This window comes from Equus quagga, chromosome 2 (genome assembly GCF_021613505.1).
Source record: "Equus quagga isolate Etosha38 chromosome 2, UCLA_HA_Equagga_1.0, whole genome shotgun sequence".
Lineage (NCBI taxonomy): Eukaryota > Metazoa > Chordata > Mammalia > Perissodactyla > Equidae > Equus > Equus quagga.
In genome coordinates this window covers 110847612-110870923 of record NC_060268.1, presented here as the reverse complement: position 1 = coordinate 110870923, position 23312 = coordinate 110847612, and the positions used below count along the sequence as shown (strand labels likewise).

General features: G+C 41.2%; 1 protein-coding gene across 2 annotated transcripts in view; it reads right to left on the bottom strand.

Annotated features, from left to right (window-relative positions):
- Window positions 1-23037, bottom strand: part of MTR (5-methyltetrahydrofolate-homocysteine methyltransferase) — a 100383-nt gene extending 77346 nt beyond the window's left edge. Inside the window, exons 1-8 of one of the 2 annotated variants that reach the window (XM_046654080.1) lie at window positions 22549-23037; window positions 14007-14221; window positions 9905-9994; window positions 7596-7665; window positions 5473-5565; window positions 3952-4058; window positions 1250-1309; window positions 388-482 (exon numbers count right to left, since the gene is read on the bottom strand). In XM_046654080.1, the coding sequence (XP_046510036.1) occupies window positions 388-482; window positions 1250-1309; window positions 3952-4058; window positions 5473-5565; window positions 7596-7665; window positions 9905-9994; window positions 14007-14221; window positions 22549-22582 (764 nt within the window). In that variant the 5' untranslated portion in view covers window positions 22583-23037. Of the gene's footprint in view, window positions 1-387; window positions 483-1249; window positions 1310-3951; window positions 4059-5472; window positions 5566-7595; window positions 7666-9904; window positions 9995-14006; window positions 14222-21300; window positions 21591-22548 lie in introns of those variants that run through there. The other variant, XM_046654082.1, reaches the window with a different exon arrangement.
- Between the last annotated feature and the right edge of the window lie 275 nt (window positions 23038-23312).

Genomic DNA, 23312 nt, shown 5'->3' with positions numbered 1-23312 from the left:
TCTGGTTGCTCCATAAGTGGGGAGTGAAAAAACTTTGCAAAGCATTGTCCTAAAAATGGGAGTGCTAATAACAGTTTTAAAGCATCATTACTGAACCATGCACGGTCTTAAACTGTAAGGGGGACACTTACAGACAAAAAGGCAAATATCTGGCTGGCCCCAAAGGAATGAGAACTCTCCTAGTCACTCAAATTCATGCATTTAGGCAGTGAGTGGTCTTCTGACGCCCTTAGGGAAAAGTCTGAATGTACTTCGAGGAAAGCCAACACCCCACGCAACTGGAGTGGTGGAAATATGCAGAAGCAAACTCTTCCAGGTCACATTCTTGTAGCCATCAGAAAAGATCCCCCCAAAAGTTATGGAGTCAAGGAAACAAGGATCACTCACCAGAGTGGGTCTGCATGGGACACACTGATGACAAATGCCTCTCCTGTCTGTCCAGAAAGAGTCCGCCCGCTTTTATCAACAATAGTCCCTGAAATCTGAATTAACAAGTCAACTCAGTCAATAATATAGATTCAGATTAAGAACACAGTCACAAAGACCAAATACAATGAGCAAGCTGACTTTCTTTGCTCTTTTACAAGGAAGAGAACTGTGGAACTCAAAGGCAGCACTTTTTATAATGGTCAGAATAGACAAATGCAAAGTGACCGGGGGAAGAGTTGGTGAGCCACAGAAACAAAGAAAAGAGAAAGTCATTGAGGCAAAAGCAATGACAGAAAAGCTCTAGAACTCACACAGCCAGTCCCACTGGAGAAGCTTTCCCACCGATTCCTCAGGTATCCTGGCCTCCTGCTGTTAAACATCTGAGTCTTCTAATACCCCTTGTTTTGACTACCTTACTCTCACCAAGGAATCTTAGGACTCTCCTGTGGGTCTCCCTATTGAGTTAATAAATGGAGTCTAGTGTCTTCAGTGTTGGGTACTCCACAGTCAGCAGGCAAGGCCATCCCTCCTTGGGCCTAAGGAGAGTGAGCCTTTGGCTTCAGGGGACCAATTCAGCCAGGCTTCTTTGGAATAGTCTGCCTTCCACCAACCACCTCTAGATTCACTTTCTTTGTATTTCCAGAGACAGGAGTGCCATTAGTCTAAAGGTGGTGGTAGGAGGGAGGTGAAGAGAGGAAGTTAAAGTAGGTGGTTCCTAAACGAGACTATCAATAGTTCTACTAAGCAAGGAAAACAAAAACCCTACCCTCAAAATGACAATAGAAAACAAAGTTCATCATGCAAACATTTTAGAACTTACAAAGATAGGCCGAGGAGCATACTTCTCTTCAAAAAGTTTTTGGATTGCAAACAAGGCTGCCTGTAGGGAAAAAAAGAAGAATACTTTTGTTTCTGAGAGTCTGTGTCCAAGGTCAGTCTAACTGGCTGATCAGAATGTTCCCTTTTGCAAGACCTCTTCAGATAAGATACACATAGTGTTCTCTGGGGAAAAGAAACGTCCTCCCTATAACGCACAACCCAGCTCCCCTTTCTCAAGTATAACACTGTACATATGAAAACAGAAAAATGCTGACTCAAAGTTCACCTACGAACTAACATTTCCTCAGAGGAGCAGCTGAAGAGCTCCTCTTTCTTCTTTCTCTCACTCAAGATAAATAAGAATGCCTCTGCCTTCCACATCCTCATATACACATGGTAGGTATATGAACCAACAGTGTGTGTCGCTGCAAAAGAGTGTGAGCCTAGAATGGGCTGCAAAGGTATAAATCCCATGTGACTCTGTACTGTCCATGTTTTATTAAGTTCCAAGCAACATATCTTGTCTTTCTTTTTATCATGATATTTCTTGGTTCTAAGATGTGCATATTTTCATACATAATTAATTTTCTGAAATCAGAATGCAACCTTTAATTAACGTGTATCTTCACTGTGATGGTGAGGGATTTTTCCCATGGAAAGTTATTAAATCAACAATATCAGAATTTCTTCTGATGTTGGCCCTAAAGATCTTATGGAAAATAAACGTCAGAATAGCCAGGAAGGTTCTGGAAAGGCTGCATGGATAATGAAAAGCTAACCAGTAACTCAGACATTTTAATTATAATCCTATGATAAATAACAGGACAGTAGTGTGACATCAGCAGAGAGATGACTGGAATAGATCAGATCTGGATGCACTCTTGAATTTAGGATGATATGACATTCCACATGATTCCTGTCATTGGGAAATAACAGAATGTTTAACAGATGGCATTAAGAAAACTAGGTAACCTTAGAGAAAAACAGCAGTTAGGTCTCTACCCAGATCCCTACCCTATTCCTCACACCAAACTAATTCCAGATGCATCATGAGGGAAACCAGTCTAACTATACTCAAAAGAATGTTATGTTACACATACTAAGCTTAAAAACTGAACTAACAAAAGCCATCCTTAATGCTTCACTCCCTGCTGTAATAGCTCCCTTATTTCTAATCTAAACAATACTGTGACTCTTCTCAGATGTATATCTGGATCTCATTTCAGACATATTCCTTATACGTTTGTTACTGCTCTTAGGTTCAAAATGTATACCTGAGTTGTATTTCAAATTATAACTTGTTTACTGAAGATTCACAAAGCAATTTCTGGTGAAGTATATAAAAGAGAACCATAAAAGTGATGTATTAAGAATGAGATGGGATAGTCATCCAGGTTCTGGCTGGTAGCCACTGCCCTCACACTTTGTGCATGCAAGTATTTCAGTGAATAAAAAAAAAAAAAGGTTCCAAAAATTCTGACTTTGTAGTCTTATTTCCACAACATTTAAACAATTAAAGCTTTGATGAAACTGTCAAGTACTAGGGGATAAAGGAGACTATTTTTTCTCATTATCTTGGAGTGGGGAGTGCCCTTGTAAATATAACTCCCTTCCTCCCAGAAAAATAGAATCTGTAAATTCAACCGTACAAAATTTAAATTCTCATGCACCATTAAAAAATGAAAACAAATAAACAAAAAAATTGCAACAACAGCACCATCACCACCACATATAAAGTCAAAAGTCAAAATAACAAACTGGAGGACAATATTTACTACACATCCCTGACAAGGGCCTGGTTTCCTCAGTAAAAGATTTAATAAAAAAGACCAAAAATCCAATAGGAAAAAAGGCACAAGACACAATTCACAGAAGAGGAAATATAAATGGTTGTAGAACTAAAAGAAGACGCCCAATTTCATTTCTAGTCACAAAAATATAAATTAAAACCACAGAGAGGTAGCATTTTTAACCTATCAGATTGGAAAAGATCAAAAAGTTTAATAACACATGGTGTTAGAGAGGGTGGGGTGAAACCAGCAGTACTGTGCACTGCTTGCTGAGTGGATATAAATGAGTGCAATCTCAAAGGAGAGCAATTTGACACTAAAGATCAAAATTAACAATGCACATACCCTTTGACCTAGCAATTTCACCTGAAAAATTTATCCTTAGATACAGTGTGCAAAAACATACGTATAAAGGATATTTACTTTCCACTCCATACACTTCTGTACCTTGGTACGTATGTAAGGAACATAAACACACACACACATAGGCTCATGCACGCTTATATCTGCACAGAACGCCTCTCAGGAGCCCCACTGGTAACAGCAGTTGGGAAGGGAGGTGGATACCCAGAGATTGGAGATGGAAGGGTACTTACTTTTCACTCCATACATTTATGTATCTTTTAAATTTAGAATCACGCATGTATTTACTACTTATGCATATATGCACACACAGTAGCTATATATGAAAATATTTACTTTTATAATTTAAAAAAAGCCATTTTTTAAAAGTTAAAAAAATAACCTTTTGAAGTTTTTCCTCATTCTATGGACCTCAGTTAAAAATATTCAAGAATAAAATAGAGGAATTTTATTTAACTTTGATAATGGCCATCATTGTCTTCTCACAATATTAGGGCATTCACCACAGCCCCCACCCCAGCCCTGTCCCTTTTTTTCCCCCTTAACTCACCTTGGCATTGGCAGTATCAAAAATAGTTTCAACGAGTAAGATATCGACCCCACCATCTAGAAGCCCTTCGGCCTGCTCTTTGTATGCTTCAACAAGTTCATCAAACGCTGCAAAAAATAAATCACACCCAGGACATCAGTCATCGATACCCTCCAATTGGCCAGGACATGCTGAGCTCAGGCCTGGCAGCTGTGGACTGATAGTGCTGGTCTATAAGGCATAATGTAAGGACACCACCACCTTTCCTAAGACATCGAATAAAGACACACGGCAGTGACGGGAGTTAACCCAGCAAACCGAACACAGCTGCTCCTAAACGCTTGCCACGCAGCCTCCACTTCCATGGCTGAGCTGAGAATGAGTGAGTGAGGAGGGAGGCGATGACATCTTGGGCGCTGTGGCTTACTTTCAACATCTGTAAAATAGATCATTCTTTCCAAGGATGGTTTTAATCAATCAATCAAGGGATGAGTGTGAGGAACAATTACAGAAACGTGTCACACTGATTTGGATACAGGACAGGCTGAGTCACGTTCTCTGACACTCTCTGTGGTAAAAGGCCTGTGGATTTTGCTCTTGCCCTCTGATACCAACTCTGTCAGCGAGGAAACCTGCCTGATGGGCAAATCCAATCTCAAACAAGCGTTCAATCACTCCTAGGCAAAATTTTTGTTAGAAATGTCTTGAATTGTCTATTTCCATCTGAGAGGTCATTCCTCTCCCCACTATACCTCCTTATGAAAACAGAAAAAAATGCTCAGATGTTCACTAAAGAAGCCTAAACAGCACATTTACGCTTGCTCTATAAGTATACTTCATCTTAGACAGCACAAGAGAGGAAAAGTTAGCTCCTCACCATTAGGCCCAGACCAAAGAGGGCACCAATTACACATATGCCCAGCAGAAGCCACCCCTGGTGAAAGAGTGTGGTCTCCACACGGAAAGTTCTGACTAAAATCTACAAACATTATTTGCCTGAACTTGTCATCTACACAAAATTTATTTCCATACATAGTATCATGACTATTCAGCTCTGACAGTTTGATTCCTTTTGCTTTTTTTGTAGTCGTGATGCCCAAAAAATTGACCTAGATTTCTAGACTTTTTGTAAAATCTCAGTGCAAGTATGTTTACATATGCTAGTATGTTTACATAGTTTGGATTGCTTTCTGATAAATAAAATGGGGGTGGTGGGTTATTCTATAATAGACCAAGGCCTGGTGTCCAGATTTGCTCAACTTCTCAGTTCAGAGCTTTATTTTGATTGGTTTTATTTCCATAGCTGATAAAGAAGCACTAACACAACACCATGTACATTTTGAAGCAAGCTCAAAAACAATAATAATAATAATAATTTAGATGTTTACTATATTCCAGGGACTACTGGAAGCCCTTTATGTGGATTAAGTCCCAATAACCCCGAGGCAGATCCTATTACTGGTCCCATTTTGCAGATTCATAGATTACTGAAACACAGAGACACTTGCCCACAGTCAATGATTACAAATGATAAATACTCACTGATGTTCCTATAATCTGGTCTTTCCACAGATGGGGACACAGAGAGTGTCTTATTAGTTGGACCCAGAGCTCCTGCCACAAACCTCTTAATTCCTTTGGAAAAAGAAAAACAAGTGTGAAATCTCTAAATAGCTTGACCTTTCTGTCGAGAATCAACAGGCTATAAGATTTTCCCTAGGACACAGGTCTATACTCATTTGTTCACAACTCTAAAATCCAAAAAAGTGCCAAAGTCCAAATGTTTTTCTTAATTCATTTGACAACAAAACTTGACCTCTCCTGAACTAACAAGAGGCTATTTATAGTCTTTATCCCATTTAGTGGGAGACTTATAGATTTTACTGTAAATATGTTTGGTTACGGGGGCTGTCCCAGATCCCACTGGGGAAATTATGAAACATAGGTGATGTGCACATATTATTACCAAGCCAATCCAAAAAAGTCTCCGAGTTCTCACACATCTGGCTTCAAAGTATTTCAGTAAGTAGTCCTTTTCTATCACCACAGCTATATGTGGACAAATTCTCTCTCTCCCTATTAAGAAACCCTAAAGATCCTGAACGCAACATAGTTCTGCAACAGCTCCTCACAGTAGCACTCAACTTGAAGTGCTCCCTGGTATGGCACTGTAGGCCCTTTCCTGGGGGAAGATATTAAATCAGGATTAACAATCATAAAGCCTGAAATTAAAGTATGAAGCAGTCTAAATCTTACTTTAATAACTCATAATTCTTGAATTATCTTTCCTCTAGGCTAGAGTCTAGGTGGTTCTAAAAGAGCCTGAGATGCTGTGTTCATTTACATATCATAACAGAAGCCAGGTTGATACCATCCATTACCTTTGGTGATTTTCTTTTATTTGAGGAAGATTAGTCCTGAGCTAACATCTGCCACGGATCCTCCTCTTTTTGCTGAGGAAGCCTGGCCCTGAGCTAACATCTGTGCCCATCTTCCTCTACTTTATATGTGGGACATCTGCCACAGCGTGGCTTGCCAAGCGGTGCATAGGTCCGCACCCAGGATCCGAACTGACGAACTCTGGGCGGCGGAAGCAGAATGTGCGAACTTAACCGCTGCACCACTGGGCCAGCCCACCTTTGGTGAGAACCACTCAGTAACTTAGGTTACGCTCTATAATTTAACTGGAGAAGACTACTGACTAGTTGATAACCCAGCCTTTGAACAGTTTACAGACCCACATATTCTTTATCTTCCCCAAAGCTGAATAATAATATGAGCATAAGAAAACGTTCTTATCTTTTCTCTGCTTTAGCTGGTTTAACAGACCCTCTGACCTGCAATCATGTTGGGGTAACAGTCTGTGCATTTCCATGGATTTAAACATTATCTCCCAGAAACAGAGTTCCTAAAAATTGCTTCAGTCGTCATTAGTATGCTGTCTAACTTCCTAACAATTTCGCTTTACATCTCTCCTGCTGACGATAATTTCACATTTCCAAACTTAAGGGGTTCCATATATTTCTTCTATTCCTTTCCCTCCCTCAAAGCCTCCCCACCAGCTGGTGCCCAAGTATGATGGCGGCCAGCCAGGAGGTTTCCTATTTCGGGAGCCACTTTTCAAGTTCCAGCAAGACTGAACCTAATGCCACATCCTTCTGTGTGCTACACAGAGCCTGCAAAGACATTAGTGATATGAAGTGGAAAATGTTCAAGAGACAGTATCTCTTTACCTAAATAAGCCAATCACAGGGATGAGGGTAACTTGAAGGGGATAAGATCAAATACCTTAATGAAAACCAAAATAACCAAAACAGTCAGCTGTTGCCTTAATAACCTGATAGTATGCTTCCAAAGAGAGAAAATGATTTTAGCTGTAAATATACAAGGGAGCCATGGTCCTAGCTAAAAAGTTAGGACATAACTCCCAGCAGAGTAAACACAAAATAAACCTTGAGCCCAGGAACAGAGTTGACTTAGAGATATGTTGAATGCTTGATCATGAAATGACAGAGATGTAATCTACAAACAAGTACGATATGGTGTCTGCAGTGTTGCTAGCAGCCAATTGTCACGAAAGGGGAAAGTGTAATAAGGACAGCATATTATAGCTGACAACGTCAAAGGAATTACCTTTGTAAAAAGGGGAGAAAAACGTTCCTTACCTGTCTGGAGAGTGACCTCCTCAGCCGCTTTTCTGGCCACTCCTGCAGAGCACTTGTTCATCTGGTAGGCCTAACACATCAATCACAAATGTTAGCTTGTCCTTCTTTTCCTCCACACAATACATAAGGAATTCATGATCTTCTAAAACCCAGTTTTATTGAGCAAGGAAATACAGAGGGAATTAATTTACGGTCTGAATGAAATCTTAGCCACGAAGGCCTCAAAGGCAGCAGGAAAGGCAAGAGTCTTTGGGAACTGCTTTTCGGTTCTTCCCCTAAACCATGAGCCAGCTGGAGAAAAGGGCAATCTCTGGACATCTGGCATGTTGGAGAATAAGCTGATGTAGTTAACTATTCTGAGAATTAGAGAAAAGTACAGTAATGAAAGGAGCACAGGCTTCAGAGCCAGGAGCCCTGAGTTCCAGGACCAGCTCTGTCACTGCCTGCCTGGGCAGCTTCCTTAGACTTTTCCAGGCCCTGACCTCCTTCACTGTAGAAGAGTTGGAATCACTGGTGCTGAACTTCCTGTAAATTAATTATTAACCTCTTGAGAATTTGGTACAGGGCCATGAACCCTCTCACTAGCAAACAAAATGCAAGTAGACACAAACACATGAAGTATTGCCTACAACCGAAAGAGGTTCAAAGACCTCCTGAGACCCTTCCACAGACCCGGTTGGGAGGTCCCGAACTTGTGATCTTCAAGATCCCGTCTAAGATCCTATGTGACTTGGATCCTCCTATCCAGTAATTAAGAAACCAGAATGTTCTAAAATAGGGGTTAGCACACTATGGCTCCTAGGACAAATCTAGCCTGCTGTCTGTTTTCATAAACAAAGTTTTATTGGAATACAGTCAAGCCCATTCATTTACCTATTGTCTACTGCTGCTTGTGCACTAAAACCACAGAGGTGAGTAGTTGCAACAGAGATTGTGTGTAGCCAACAAAGCCTAAAATATTTACTATCTGGCCCTTTTCAGACAGCCTGCCAAATCCTACCCTAAAATAACACAAAAGTAACTTCAAAACAAATTCAATTTTCCTTCATAAGGCAAAAGGCATGTAATCCCACAAAGCCCCATTACAGTGGGAGAAATCAGTGTCGGAGTGCTCTGGACTACCTGCATGGAAACAGGGGCATGTATCCAGAAAAATCCCACAAAGAAATGGGGTCCTCAGCATCTACGATGTACTTCCATCAAAAACATTTCACAAAATTGGAATAAGGAAGTATCATGTTGATTAAAAAGAAATCAAATCTTCCACCCCACACCCACTGGGATTATTCTTCCAAAAACCCAGAAGAATAACAAGTGTCTGTAAAGATACAGAAAAATTGGAACCCTTGTACACAGCTGGCAGAAATATAAAATGGTGCAGCCACTGTGGAAAACAATATGGTGACTTCTCAAAAAATTTAACATAGAATTACCATATGATACAGCAATTCTACTTCTGGGTATATACCCAAAGGAAAGGATATCTGTACACCCACATTCTCAGGAGCAATTTTTATAACAGCCAAAAGATGGAATAAACCCAAATGTCCATCAATGGATGAATGGATAAACAAAATGTGGTATATACATGTAATGGAATATTATTCAGCCTTAAAATGTAACGAAATTGTGACACATGCTACAACATGAGTGAACCTTGAGGACACTAAACTAAGTGAAATGAGGCAGTCACAAAAGGACAAACACTGTATGATTCCACTTATATGAGGTACCTAGAGGAGCCAAATTCATGAGAAAGAAAGTAGAATGGTGGTTGCCAGGGGCTGGGGGGAGAGGAGAATGTAGAGTTTTGTTTAATGGGTACAGAGTTTCAGTTTTGTAAGATGAAACGAGTTCTGTGGATAAACGGTGGTAACGGTACCACAATAATGTGAATGTACTTAATGCCACTAAACTACACACTTGAAAATGGTTAGGATGGTAAATTTTATGTAACATGTATATTGCCACAATTTAAAAAAAAGGACAACAAATCTGCCACCCAATATTTAAAAATCCTCACAAAACTGTACATCGCCAATCATTACACCTTTATCAACAGACACTGCATAATAAGTATCATTTTTACTTGAGTATTACTTGTCCATAAAAGAAGCCAGTTGGAAAATGAATGGGCTGCTGTGTTCATAAACAGAAGAGATTCAAACTATTTTCCCCATTTGACCACAAACAATAGATAACTAGGCGTCAGCTTGACTCTGCAGCTTCTGGTTGTTTTCTCACTAGCAACTACCAATGTGGCAAATGCTCAGGGACATCTTAGATAGGAGGAAAAACGGAATTCTTACCAAGCATTCGAGCCCATAGTCAGCTTGGGCAATACTAGTGCTGCTAAAAGTGTTTGTTTCAATGATATCCGCCCCAGCCAGCAAGTAGTCCTGAAACAAAAGACAGCACATCAATACTCAGTTTAGAATCCCTGTCTCCCAACCATAAACATGTCTTCCATCATCATCACCACCAAGCACCTTTGGACCACTTACTAAGTGATGTAAGGCACTGCACTAGAGGCTAGGGATGCAAAAAGTCCTAAGGATTTCATAGAAAGGCACGTGGTGTAAATAAATGAACGCAGAACTTGAATTCAGACAAAGTTCACACACTAAGTTGTGTGAATTGAGTCAAGTTCCTTCAACTCTCTGAGTTTCAGTTCCCTCATTTGAAAGTATTATAACCCTTCTTCACAGGGTGGCTATTTGATGATATAAACAACACATCAAGTGTCTGGCACAGGATGGCACTCAACAAACATTAGTTCTGTTCCCTTACCTTCTCCCTGCTTCTAATCCTCAGCATCTGATCCTCACTGTGAACCGTACTCTCTCTGAGATCTCAGTTCTGACCACAGTTGTTTCCATCCACATCTCCTAGTCCCACTGAATCAGATCTGCACCCTTACTAGAATCTTGAGGAACGTGGTGGCCGGCTTCCTGTTCCCTCTGTTTGAAACCTTTCCTCCTCGTCTCACTCCTTGGACACCACCTCAACCTCAACGTGAGGAGCACTCTGGAATCCCTCAACCCCCGTGATTTTCCAACAGTGAGTACCCAGCCCCTCCTACGCTGATGAACACTGTTTGCAGAAGAGCTGGGAAATGAAAACCAAGATTTACACATTTATATCAATAAGTCACAAACATCCCAAATATCCATCAATAGGGAAATAGCTAAATAAACTATAATATATCCATTTTATTACATGCTATGTGGCAGCTAAAAAATATTGTGTACCTCTGCATATAATGACAAGGAAAGATCTCCAAAAATATTGTGGAGTAGAAAAACAAAATTGATATATAAAGCATGACACCATTAAGTTTAAAACTTACATACACACAAACAGTAATATGAGATTTCTACAGATATATATGTACATATATATATGTATACACATGTATACATATATAAAAAATGAATTACAAAATAATATGGAAAGATAAACACCAACTAATATAAGTAGTTATCTCTGGAGAAAAAAATAGAAATTTGGAGTAGTGGTCAAAAAGGAATCTATCCTTATCTACAACTTTTGTTTTATAAGAACAAATTAAAATTTTTCAAAAAGGCAAGAAAAACTGAAAACAACCTTAATGCCTAAGAATAAGGAGATTAGTTAAGTAACTGACGATATATACATAGAACAGGTTATTGTGAAGTCATTAAAACCCTGTTTCAGAATATTTAATGCCCATGGTATATAAGTAAAAAATGTAAATTATAAACCCGTATGAAGTAATATAATCTTGATTTAATTTTAAAAATCCAAGTAAAGAAAACTAGACTGAAATGTAAATTAAAATGTGTGAATGGTAGTTACGTCTTGGTATTGATACTATAAGTGGTTTTTATTTTCTCCTTTACGCTTTTCTAGCAAGACCTTTTTTTTTTCCTTTAACAATGAGCACATACTGTCCTTATAATTACGGAAAAATATTTCTAAATTCCCAGTTATTATTTTCTCCAATTTTGTATAGGGTTGAAAATTTCCATAATATAAAGTTTAAAAGGTGTTTCTTCTAGCTCTGCACTCTCTCTCTCCACCTTCTTTCCTGGCTCAATATCCCACTCATGGGCTCCAGATATGACACCCCTTGATTCCAATCTTATTCTCACCAACTAAAAAAATGCCTGATCTGGAGTAAGCTATTTAATTTCTCTGCTCCTCAGTTTTCTCCAGAAAAAGCTGACAAGATCAAAGGAGGGCATTAACGACAGCATTTCTACAGGTTAACAGATGTTTTAAATATTGTTTCCTGTGGGTCTCAGCCTATCAATAATGAGGCGTTCAGCTAGAAAAGCCTGAGGCACTTAGCTGGGCTGCACTACTTGTTGGAGCATCACCTAAGCCAATGTTGTGGCTAGACTGGACCTTGTGTTTATTAGGACTGCAAGACAAACCTCAAAAACCACTATCAGGGGACTTTTGAAAAAACAAGGTTTATTACCTACAAGTCCTAGAGGATATAGGCATGGGGCGCCTGGGGCCACAGAGCAAGGTGGGCAGAGGATGCAGAAAGGTAAGTACACGAGTGTGAACATAGGGTTCTGCATTTAGTGGGATCGAGGGTGGGGTGCCTAGGTTTTGAGGGTTCATGCTTTATTGGAGAATTTAAAACATAAGAGCAGGAATTAGGGTATGAGAAGGGAAAAGCAGTCACTCGAACGGTCAGTTATCTGGGTCACCCAGGGCTTTCTGAAAGGGGAAGTTCATGGGTGGGAGCTGCCCGGTTCCTTCTTTAGTTGCTCAGCTAGTAGCTGCGTCATAGAGCTGGCGGGTGTTGATTCAAGATGGATGTCTTTGAAATGGGTGCCGCTGCAATCAAAAGCTTCATGTCAGGCACTCGGATTACAATCAAAGAAGCTTACTGTCAAGGCACTTTCACTACAAATATAACTTGGACATTCCATTAAAATTAAACATCAGGGGATCTGACCTACCATCACTGACTCCACTAGGAATAAGCGTGAAAGTAACCCAGTCTCTTTCCCTTCTTTGTCCATGAACACGACATGGTTTCTACATTCAAACAACTCCAGCCAGTAAATATTCACCCAGGAATGCCATAGCCAGGTATATCTTATTGTATTTACAGCCATTTTTGCTTCATGTACCTATCATGGCAACCTTGTTGTTGTATCCAGATGCCTATCTAATACACAGGACAGCGATTCATTCCTTCAACAGTATTCACTGAGCTCTTACCGTGTATGAGATACTGGTCTAGGCAGGGGATGCGGAGTGAAAAACAGGCATAAATTCCTACCCTCAGGAAGCTTATACAAGGATAACCCATGTGAACAATAATGACAAAGCCACATGGCATGGTATTTCGTACGAGTTCATCAACTGTATTATAAGAATTGATATTTGTAACCATACCGAGCAATTCATACCCATGACAACATTCCCAATCAACAATATACTGAGATTTTACAATGGGATCTGACTATGTATTCTCACGGCCTAGCGGAAAAACTTAGTTACCATTCTTCCTGCAGAACCAAACCTGTTCAAGGACCAATTTTGAATCTTGCAGTACCTACAATTCCCATTATGATCAAAGCAAAGGCATTCTTGTTTTCTTTCCAGTGAAGCCACTCTGCATCTTATCTGGACCAAAGTCTTGACTACCCAATAGAATGACCCCTTCCACACTCAATGAATCAATCAGTGAGTGAGTTGTTTAGGTGATTTTTTTTTTAAGAAGAGCCTGAGACACCTATAACAATGCACTTCTCCAGAAGATAAACCTTTCTCACTTACTGGTAAATATGCTTTGTCCTTCTAATTGAATCTAGACCAGGAAAAGAGATTAAATCACCTTATTATCTATTCTAGTAATAATTCAATAAAATTCCTATGATAACGTAGAAAACAATTTAATTCTATGTTTATTTTTAAATTTTAAAGTCTAGCAATACCCAGTTACTTGCTTCTGATCTCTTTATGTTGACTTGCCATTTTTACTGGAGACAGAAAAATGGAAGGAAAGAACATGGGATTTCAAGTCAGTAAATCTCTCTAAGGTCAGGCAAGTTGTTTAACCTCTGTGATCCTCAGTTTCCAGATCTACAAAATGAGAATAACAACTCCCTTTCAGTTTTACTTCATCAGGGCCACTGTAGTGACTTAAATAAGACAGTGTATGTGAAAACCCTAATGTGACCATGATTTTATGGCTTTTCATTCGAGAATAAATGCCTCAAAAGCAGAAAACCTACCTTCCTCACCTCCTTATCCTAAGTGCTCAACACAGTGCACGACTTTTATTTGGTGTCCAACACCTGCTTTTGGAACAAATCACTCTTTCCGTGCAGCGGTCTGCCCTCAGTGCACAAAACGGCTTGTAGAATGACAGAATGAAAATGTAAGAACCTAGGGAGACTTTACCTTATGGATTTGGTAAATGACATCAGGTTTAGTAATACTTAAAATGTCATTGTTGCCTTTCAGTGGCCTGGCATGATCTTTAAATTCTTGACCTCGAAAGTCGTCTTCACTCAGCTTATGCCGCTGGATCATGGTGCCCATCCCTCCATCTAGCACCATAATCTTCTCCTGCAGAATAGCTTCAATTTCATCCTGCAGGGTTTTCTTCATACCTGCTGTAAAGAAATTAAAAATTTGACTTTAAAAACTGAAGGGGAAAAAGAGGGCTGGAGAGGGAGTCTAGAGTAATTTAGAACAATTCACAATAAGGAGTAAGTGGGTCTTATAAAAGACATACTCATAACTACAACACTGAAAAATGCTGCCCCAAAATGTTTTGAGTTATAATAATGCCTAATACAATAAAAGCTTGTACACGGAGCAAAATCACTGGTGAAGCACCAAACCAAGATTAAAGTAGGCTGTAGTTATTCCTGTTTCAGAGATGAGGAAAACAGGCAGCAAAGAGCCAAGTGACCCAAGGCTAGGCCAGGCCACAGAAGAAAGTCTTCAGGGCTCTCTGTTAATTCTGTGCACATGCTCCCTCAGTAGGGAGACTTAGCGTGCATAATCAAAAACCACCAATAATTCCAAACTGCCATTTAAATTCTTAACTTTGTCTCCCCCACCTATTGCCAGAACTAATAATAGCCAACACACAGGGTTTTACTTACCTCTGTTCCATCTATGAAATAATAACCAGCTAATACCCTAGAACTTCTCAACTCTCCCCAGGTCCTTGACTTCTCCTAATTCCCAGCCCTGAAAAGCCACCAATGCCTACTCTTTCCAATCCTATTTTCTGGTTTCCGAGAACGACTAGAAAGTCACAAAACTAGATTCGAATTCTGATTAGAATCAATGAAAATCCATAATATTGAGCCTCTTCTTTGGCTCACCTTTTCTGGGTTACCCTCCACACTTCCTATATCTGCTGTCCCAAACCTCGGCTCTCTTTTAGCACCAAATCCTTCTCACCCTTTTCACTCTACAGGTGATTTCACCTAATCCTATACAAAGAAGCCTTCTGTTGGGCACTCCTCAAATTCACCACCCCCCACCTAACAATCTGCTTGCAGCTTGGCTCACTCTATTTTCCTTCTCTCTACACCTTTAAGGCCTGGGCTTTGCTTGCTCTGCAAAAGCCCACAAGCCCATTGCAACCGTGCGTCCTCTTGGCTCCCTTCTGAGCAAGACGCCCAGCTATTGGGATTTGTCACAATCTAGCGCCTAGACAGCCTGGATCCTACTGTATCTCACTTACAGAACATCGTGTCTTAAAGGGACAGAGAGCCCCTCCACATGAGCTACTGTTCCTGGGAATGCTGGTTGTACCCAGTAGAGCCCCTGGCAAGCATATAGCCTTCATGTGCCCCGCCTATATAAGAAACCCCTTCCCCACCCGAGGTTGCAGGTGCACATTACTGTCCAGCCAGCTGCCACTGGACCTCCCTGTAAGTAACTCCCAATAAACCCATACGTCTCCTTCACCAACTCCGGGTCTTTTCTTCGGTCTCTCTGCAACTTATCCTGCACCGCTCACCCAACTGGGCATGTGGCCAGACAGCACCTAATCACCACCATCCCAACACCTCCCATTGTTCATCCCATCTATCCCTTCCCACCTCCAGCAGTTATACCTCAACTTATCTTCTTGATGTGGCATCCTCCCCCACCACTCTACTGAAATTATTTTCTAAAGTCACCAATGACCTTCTAATTATCAGAGACACTTGGCCCCAATCTTAGACCCAGATATTGAACTGTCCACCTGATATCACCACCTAGAATAGCCACCTACCCCTCAACCTAATATTCAAAACCAAACCGGCTACATTCCCTGTCTGATCTCCCTCTTTCTGTGACTGGTATCACCCTTCCCAGAAATCTGACCAGAAAATCTAGCTATTATCTGACTCTTTATTCTCCCAGATAACCAACATCTACTCAGATCTCAAGGCTACAGATTTGGCCTCCAAAATGCCATTCGCACTGGTCCCACCTTCCATCACCAATGCCAATCCTTTCTTCAAGCCCTCACTACACATTCCAGCCATCACAAATCCTCTCCGAGCTTCAGTCTGCATTCAAAAAAACGAAGAGTAACAATACCTGCTCTGCCCACCACAAAGGTTGTTTTACGGGTTAAAAGAGATCATAGATGTGACGATGTTTTGTAAACAATCAAGTGTCCTAGAAAAGTAGAGATCACCACCTCACCACTGTACCTAGTCACCTTGTTTTCAAATCCATCCCATGTCCCAATACCAGATTAATCTTCCCAAAGAACAATTTTAAACCAGTTGCTTCTCCTACTTAAAACCTTAAACAATACCCTACTGCCCACCAAAATTAATACAAGTTACTTAAAACAAATCACAATGACACCAGCCTGTCTTGTCAACCTTTCCTTCTGTGCTCCCTGAGAGAGAAGCGAAGCTCAAGTCAAATGGGGCTAGCTGTAAGCTTTTTGAGCTCCTTGGAGAAAAAGACCGAGTCTAGACCAACTCATCTCTATCTGTAGCAACACCAAGGAGAGTACCTGGCACTTAAGTGTTCAATAGATATTGCCTTAATTGAGATGGCAAAAAAGTGAGGGAAGAGGAGAAAGAAGAGGGGGTCATTTGAAGTCCAAACCAGTAATGTATGAATATTTGTAAGCTGGCATTGGGTGCAAATTTACAACCCTGCCCTGTCTGCCTGTCCAGAGTCTCAGGTCCACAATACAGGATCAGGGGCTAAATGGTGGCTACAGAGCTATTTTGACTGAATTACTCCACGTAGGCTTCAGGAAGGCTGCTCTGGTAACCTGCAAGGCAAATTTGCCAATATCTGGTTTCTTTCCCAAAGAGCATTGTTTCTTTCAGGGTGTACTATTCCTTTCCAAAGCCAACTCACTGGCTAATTCTGTTTATTGAGCTTGCAGGTGAGATAAACACTTCCTGAAAAAGGAACAAAGTCAAGATCCAATGATCTGACCAGTAGTACTTCAAGTACCAAAGGGACAAAAATCACTTTTTGGGAAATGTGAAGAAAAGGTAGGGCTTACTGAAACATATAATAGGAAGACTGCAGGCATCCGGCAGTGGTCTAGTCATTTCAAGCTAAAGTCAACAAAGCAAATTAAGGTGTGGCATTAATTTGGACACCCCATCATGTGACTGTCCTGTCAGCTGGGAAGCACTCAGAATCTGATTATGATTAAGCTAATGGTGACAGGATAACAAAAGCCACAAAATCCAGGTTTTAGTCCCAGCTCTCATAAGTTGCTATGGGGTTTTGGACAAGATTTCATGCTTCTGCAAAACGGGAAAATATCAGCTCTGCCTTTATCATAGCAACTGTGAAAATAAAATGAGATAATGTATTTAAAAGCATATTTCAGATGTTAAGAGCTGGGCCTCTCAAATCACACAAGTAATGAAATGAGACATATGTGCTTGACATAAACACCCCATCAATGTTTAACCACTCCTATTATGTCATTATTATCACATAGCTAACAAGAAGTGGAGCTAAGATTGAAACTCTAAAGGTTGTGTTCTATATACTACAAAGTCCAGTGGGACATGAAAAAACATCATGTGAGCCTGCGGCTCTCATCCCTAATCATGCTGGGGCAGGAGGCAGGAATGGCATGTTTGCAGGTCTGGAAATGAACATCAGTCTGGCAAAGATGACAATGCTCAGTGAAAATAATTAAAGGGAGATAGTTTCAAATGGGGAATGGGAAGAGAGAAGATTAAAAACTTTAACCTATATGCCCAACTGAACTCCTTTCTTTTTTTTTAAGATTTTATTTTTCCTTTTTTCTCCCCAAAGCCCCCCAGTACATAGTTGTATATTTTTAGTTGTGGGTCCTTCTAGTTGTGGCATGTGGGATGCCACCTCAGCATGGCTTGATGAGCAGTGCCATGTCTGTGCCCAGGATTTGAACTGGCAAAACCCTGGGCCACCGAAGAGCAGCACGCAAACTTAACCACTCGGCCACGGGGCCGGCCCCTGTACTCCTTCCTTTTTAAAAGGATGTAGCTGCAGTCTACCCTGAAATGAGATCATGTGAGCTTAACTGGGTGACAGAATCAACAGACCAGTGGGAGCACAAGGTGAGGACGTGGGGGAAGTAGGTCACACATTTGAAATTTAATTTTGAAAAGTATTCAAACCTTCTAGAAAAAATGCAATCTTTTCCACAAACAATGAAGTATGTCCTTTGGCATCAACAAATGGTCAATCAATATTATATTATTTACTTGTCTTTGTTCTTCTATCTCCTCCAATAAGCAAGTACACACATGTTTAATGGGGACAGGAAGAAGAAAGGACAAATTAACATAACAACATAAGAAATGCAGTACCTTCTCCCACCATGATCTACCTCATCAGTGTTAGTTTGGCATTTCTCTACTCACTATAAATCTGACAATGGGGTGTGCCTCCACTACTCCTCCGATTTTCATAAAAAGTCTAAGCACTTTTCCATGGGGCCTCTACTGTATTCACTTTTCACTCCAGAAATATAAACTGTTTTCAGTCTTTAAGACAGTTCACTATTTACCATAAAACAACCCCACCCCCACACATACAAATTCTAAGATCTTAAGAGTCCTCGTATATGCAAGAGATCAAAGGTTTTTTTTAAACTCTAAACATCTCATTTTCTTATAAGAAACTTGACAAACTTATTCTATAACTAAAAGCCCAGAAAAAGCTAAATTAACTTTGAAAAAGTGGAAAGAGGCAACTTGGTCCATCAAATATGATATACTACAAAACCATATCATAAAATTAGGAAAATTTTTATAAAATATAGAATGTCTTTATTATTTAGAATAAGGAAAAATTTCTTAAGACTCAAAAAGCCCAGCCTATATGTTAAAAGAAAAAAAGATGAATGTGATTACACAAAAACTAAGGATTTCTGTCAAACGAAAGTCACCATAGACAAAAGTAATGAACAGATTATGGATTGGAGGAAGATTTTGCAAGGTCTAAAACTGAAAGGGACTAAAATCTATTCCTACAAATCAATAAAAAAATCAAATAGAAAAATGGGCAAAAGGTATGAATAGGCAAGTCGAGGGAGAGGAAAACTCCTCTCAACAATCAACAAGTATATGAAGAGATGCTCAAGCTCATTAGCTATCACAGAGATGTGAAAGAAAATAAGATGATACCAATTTATACCCAGAAGATGGGCAATAATTAGGGGACTGGATAATGCTAAAGAAAATCTGAACCCTCAAAGACATACATAGGAATGTAGACAGATACAGCCATTCTGAAGAGCAGCTTAGCAGGACTCAGTAAAATAAAGCACGTGGGTATATTTCCCAGACAAAGTCTCACACAGATCCATATAGAACACAAAGGAGGATGTCTGAAAGAGTGGCAAGTTGGAGATAACCCTGGGAAACGGCAAAGTAAAATGTGGTGAATACTCATGTGGAATACTACATGGTGGTAACCAGACATACCACTGTATTGCTGTAGTGTAAGGACAGAATACTGAGTAAAAAAGTCAAAAATGGCTAACTCCCAAGATACTATTTATATAAATTAAAAATACACATATACACAGACTAGAGTCTACAAGGACATGTACAAATACATGGAAATATGTGAAACAGGCTGCCTATGGGAGCAAGAGAATTGTGAATAGAAAATAGAGGTAAAGGGAATACATAATAAAATAAATACGAATAGGAATTCCAAAGATTGAATACAAAACAACTCTGCAACCGAGGTCCTTAAAAATCCATTGCTTCTACATTATCCTCATGCTTATTTATCCTTTAGGGGATAACGTAAGATTTCTCTTTTAAAGAAACTAAAGGGTATTCCTCCCAGATTTCTTGGTGTAAGTGATCACTATTCTTATCCTTATGTATTCCCCAAGCTTTTCCAGTAGGGGATTATCTTTCACTGGCTTCTAAAAGTGAAAAACCAGTTGTATGGGTATAAAATGGCTGTAAGTGTATCGGTTGTTAACCCTCATGATCGCGTGGCTGACTGGGAGCTGTAGCTGGCTACCACTGCCCAGCATCATGAGAGAGGATCATCCCACATAACGCCAGCCCAGGGAAAGATCAAAATTCAAACTCAAAGTAGTTTCTATTGAACGCATATTGTTTGGGCACCATGATGAAGTCAAAAAAATCCTAAGTCAGGGACCATCTGTATACAGACAACGCAGTCCAGAGAAGAGAGTGCAAGGAAGGTCCTTGTCTAGTGAGCCTAAGAGATCACAGTGTTCTCCCCAGTTTGAGAGGACTTGCCAATATATTTTGTTTATTCAGATGATATTTTTTTCTGCCATTAACATTTTAGTTTCTAGCTAATGATATTTTGACTCACAGAAGTGTTCCAGAGGATAAAAAAGTGTGGGATTAACTGGTTAAAGCACCAATCAGATGTCAGGGGGATAAATCGCATAGTACCACCTTTAAGAACTATTCTAAAGAACGACAAAATGAAGGCATAAGCAATAAGCCCCTAACATGTGGATTTAAGTAATAAATTACAGTGTCAGGAACACATCTCCTCTGGAGATATAATGATCCCATGTAGGTCTGACTGACTTAAGACTCCCAGATCCACTGTGCTAAATGGGGAACACACAGGGCAAGGAAAAGAAATTTTTATTTTCTGCACTATAAACAAATGATGCTAATACTTTCTCAGCAGTTTCCTACTTTTACTATATTAAAGACCATTTTACTGCTGCCCTACAAGTCCCTTGCAAATACTTCTCAATATTCACTTTTGAATCTCTTATTTCTAGTTCACACCAACTTGCTACACTCTTTTATTGCTTGTGCACTATTCCATTTTTGAAATACATTATTTCCCCTTTGATTTTAATCAGACAGAGAAGGATTAAGAGATATATAACTGGCTAATATCAATTTACTGGTTCACTTACTTATTTTTTCATTAATCATTCATCAACTGAATTCCAGATAACACGCATAATACTAGGCAAGGATGAAACCGAGCAATCTTTAGTTAAAAGTTTTCTCACAAGAAGTATTTACTGCCCCACCAGCCTCCTTCCTAAGGGGGTAAAACCATGGTCTGATGTCATGGACATTTAGCCTTAAGATCCAACCTTGAGATTCAGGAATCCCCAGTACTTCATTAAAAAGCTTCACTAAGACTGGACACAGTGAGTGACTAAGGGTTTTTAGGAAGTTAAAACCTGATTCTCATCCCAGCATACAGGTTGCCCACACAGAGAGAAGCAGAAATATACCTGAAGTCTTTTCTGGGCCCAAGGGCCTGGCTCAGAGCTCCTTCACGGGCCCTAGACTTGCTTAAACCGGGGTCCCTTGGTGCTCAGCTGTGGAGCTGAGCCTTCAGGCAAGGAGACTGCACTAGGTCCAGACACTCAGCAATTTTCCTTCAATTTTCTGTAAAAAGATCACTCACTATTCAAAGTATTCTAACTCTTCAGATGAACTTTCTGATGAAAAGGAAATCAGATATTTCGGTTTTTAATTAAATGGGGAGGAGACAGCCAGAAGTCTTGAGGAAGAGATATTACTCAAACAACCATATGATACCGCCTTGAGAGAGACAGGTCACAGTTTATAGCAACAGTGATAAAACGTCTCGGTTACAGTTCCACTAGGTTCATGAACAACTCTAACAGTCCCATTTATCAGAACCAGAAAATCAAGAGGGTCACTAGTTCACCTCTGAACAATTTCCTTCTGAGTTATGAATTTAGTATTCACCTTCCTCCTGGAGCTGAACGTCCTCATTCTGTCACAGCACACCTACTGCTCCTTATTTCTGATTCTGTTTCTCCATTTCCTACCTCACTCCTCAGATGTTTTTCTGGGTGTATTTGTCCACAAATTATAACCTAGGATGACCTTAGAGAACTACAGCTCATCATAAAGCTAAAATTATATTCAGTTCCTGTGCTAGTTTTTTCTCATGCAAAGCCACCAACATCAAAATCACTTGAGATTCCTACTCCTCATCTCCACCTACTATCTGCTCATCTATTTTAACATAAGAACTCTGTGGACACAGGAGTTTGCAGAACTACTGTTCTAACCCTGAAGTGGAAAATAAAAGTTCCACGTAGTTATAAATAGTTCTCTGGGTTTCCTTATTTCTCTCTCAGCACCTGAACTTTCTTTGGCTGAGCACAGCAGGCGCCTAATACTTCTTGAATAAGAACACTAAATCATGCAAAACTTCCACCCGTCCTGCAGGAACATGCTCCATCAAACTGCAAAGCTGAGCTACTTCGACCGTAGGAGGGTGTTTCGGTCGCACGGGGTGGTGGCTTTGCGGGCGTAGAAGGTTCGTTTGCCTGGGGAGGAAAGCGTGCAGGCGGGACCTCAGGGCTCCTGCGCAAGTTCGAAGGGGCCGCCCGCCCGCGAGGAAACATGGCCAGGCGTGTCCAGCCCGCACGGAGTGTCAGCCCAGGGACTAGGAGGCCACAGCACCAGTCAATGGAACCGCGGAGCCCGGGGCGCAGCGTTACCGGATGGCGTCAGGTCTCGGAGCGCGGGTGACATGTCGCGGAGTCTCCTCCTCCTCGGGCCGGGGACGCGGCGGGGAAGATACGCTCTCCACAGGCGACGGCCGAGAGCGAAGCCAGCCAGCGCCGGGCGAGCCTGACACACAAGGCTAGGGCCTCTTGCCCCTCCCGGAGGCCCAGGAAGCGGCGGGCACTGAGGGCCCCGGGGCCTCCCCGCACCAGCGCGCCACGCTCGGGGCCTGGGCGCGGCGCCGCGATGACAGGCAGACCCGAGGCTGCTCCAGCTGCTCAAGCACGTGCTTTCTTCCCGGTCACCTGGCCTGTGCCCGGCGCAGGCCTGGCAGGCAGACACGTATGACCAGAGACCAGGTCGCCCACAGAGCGCGGAAGCGGCCCCGAAGACGAGGACCACGTGGCTAACGGCGCGCCAGGTGGAGCTCTCAGTCCCCTAAGGTCTTCGGACAACTTAGATGCTCTTAGTTTCTGCGATCAATCTAGCCTCTGCGCGGGAGGTCCCGCCTCCTCTGGCCTGTGATTGGTCTCTACGAGCCCGCGGCTGTAAAAACTGATCGATCTCAACCAATTGCCTGAGATTTCGCCCCAGGGATCTCTGGGAGACGTAGTCCGGTGGCCCAGGTTTCCCGCGGAGGCTTTGCGCATCCCTACGCCTAGTATCCGTTAAGTGCGGTCCCGGTGGCCTCTCCAGGTTTAAGTCGTGGTGCGAAGTGGGCGCTGGCCTCATCATGTTGCGTGGTGTCAAGAGCCCG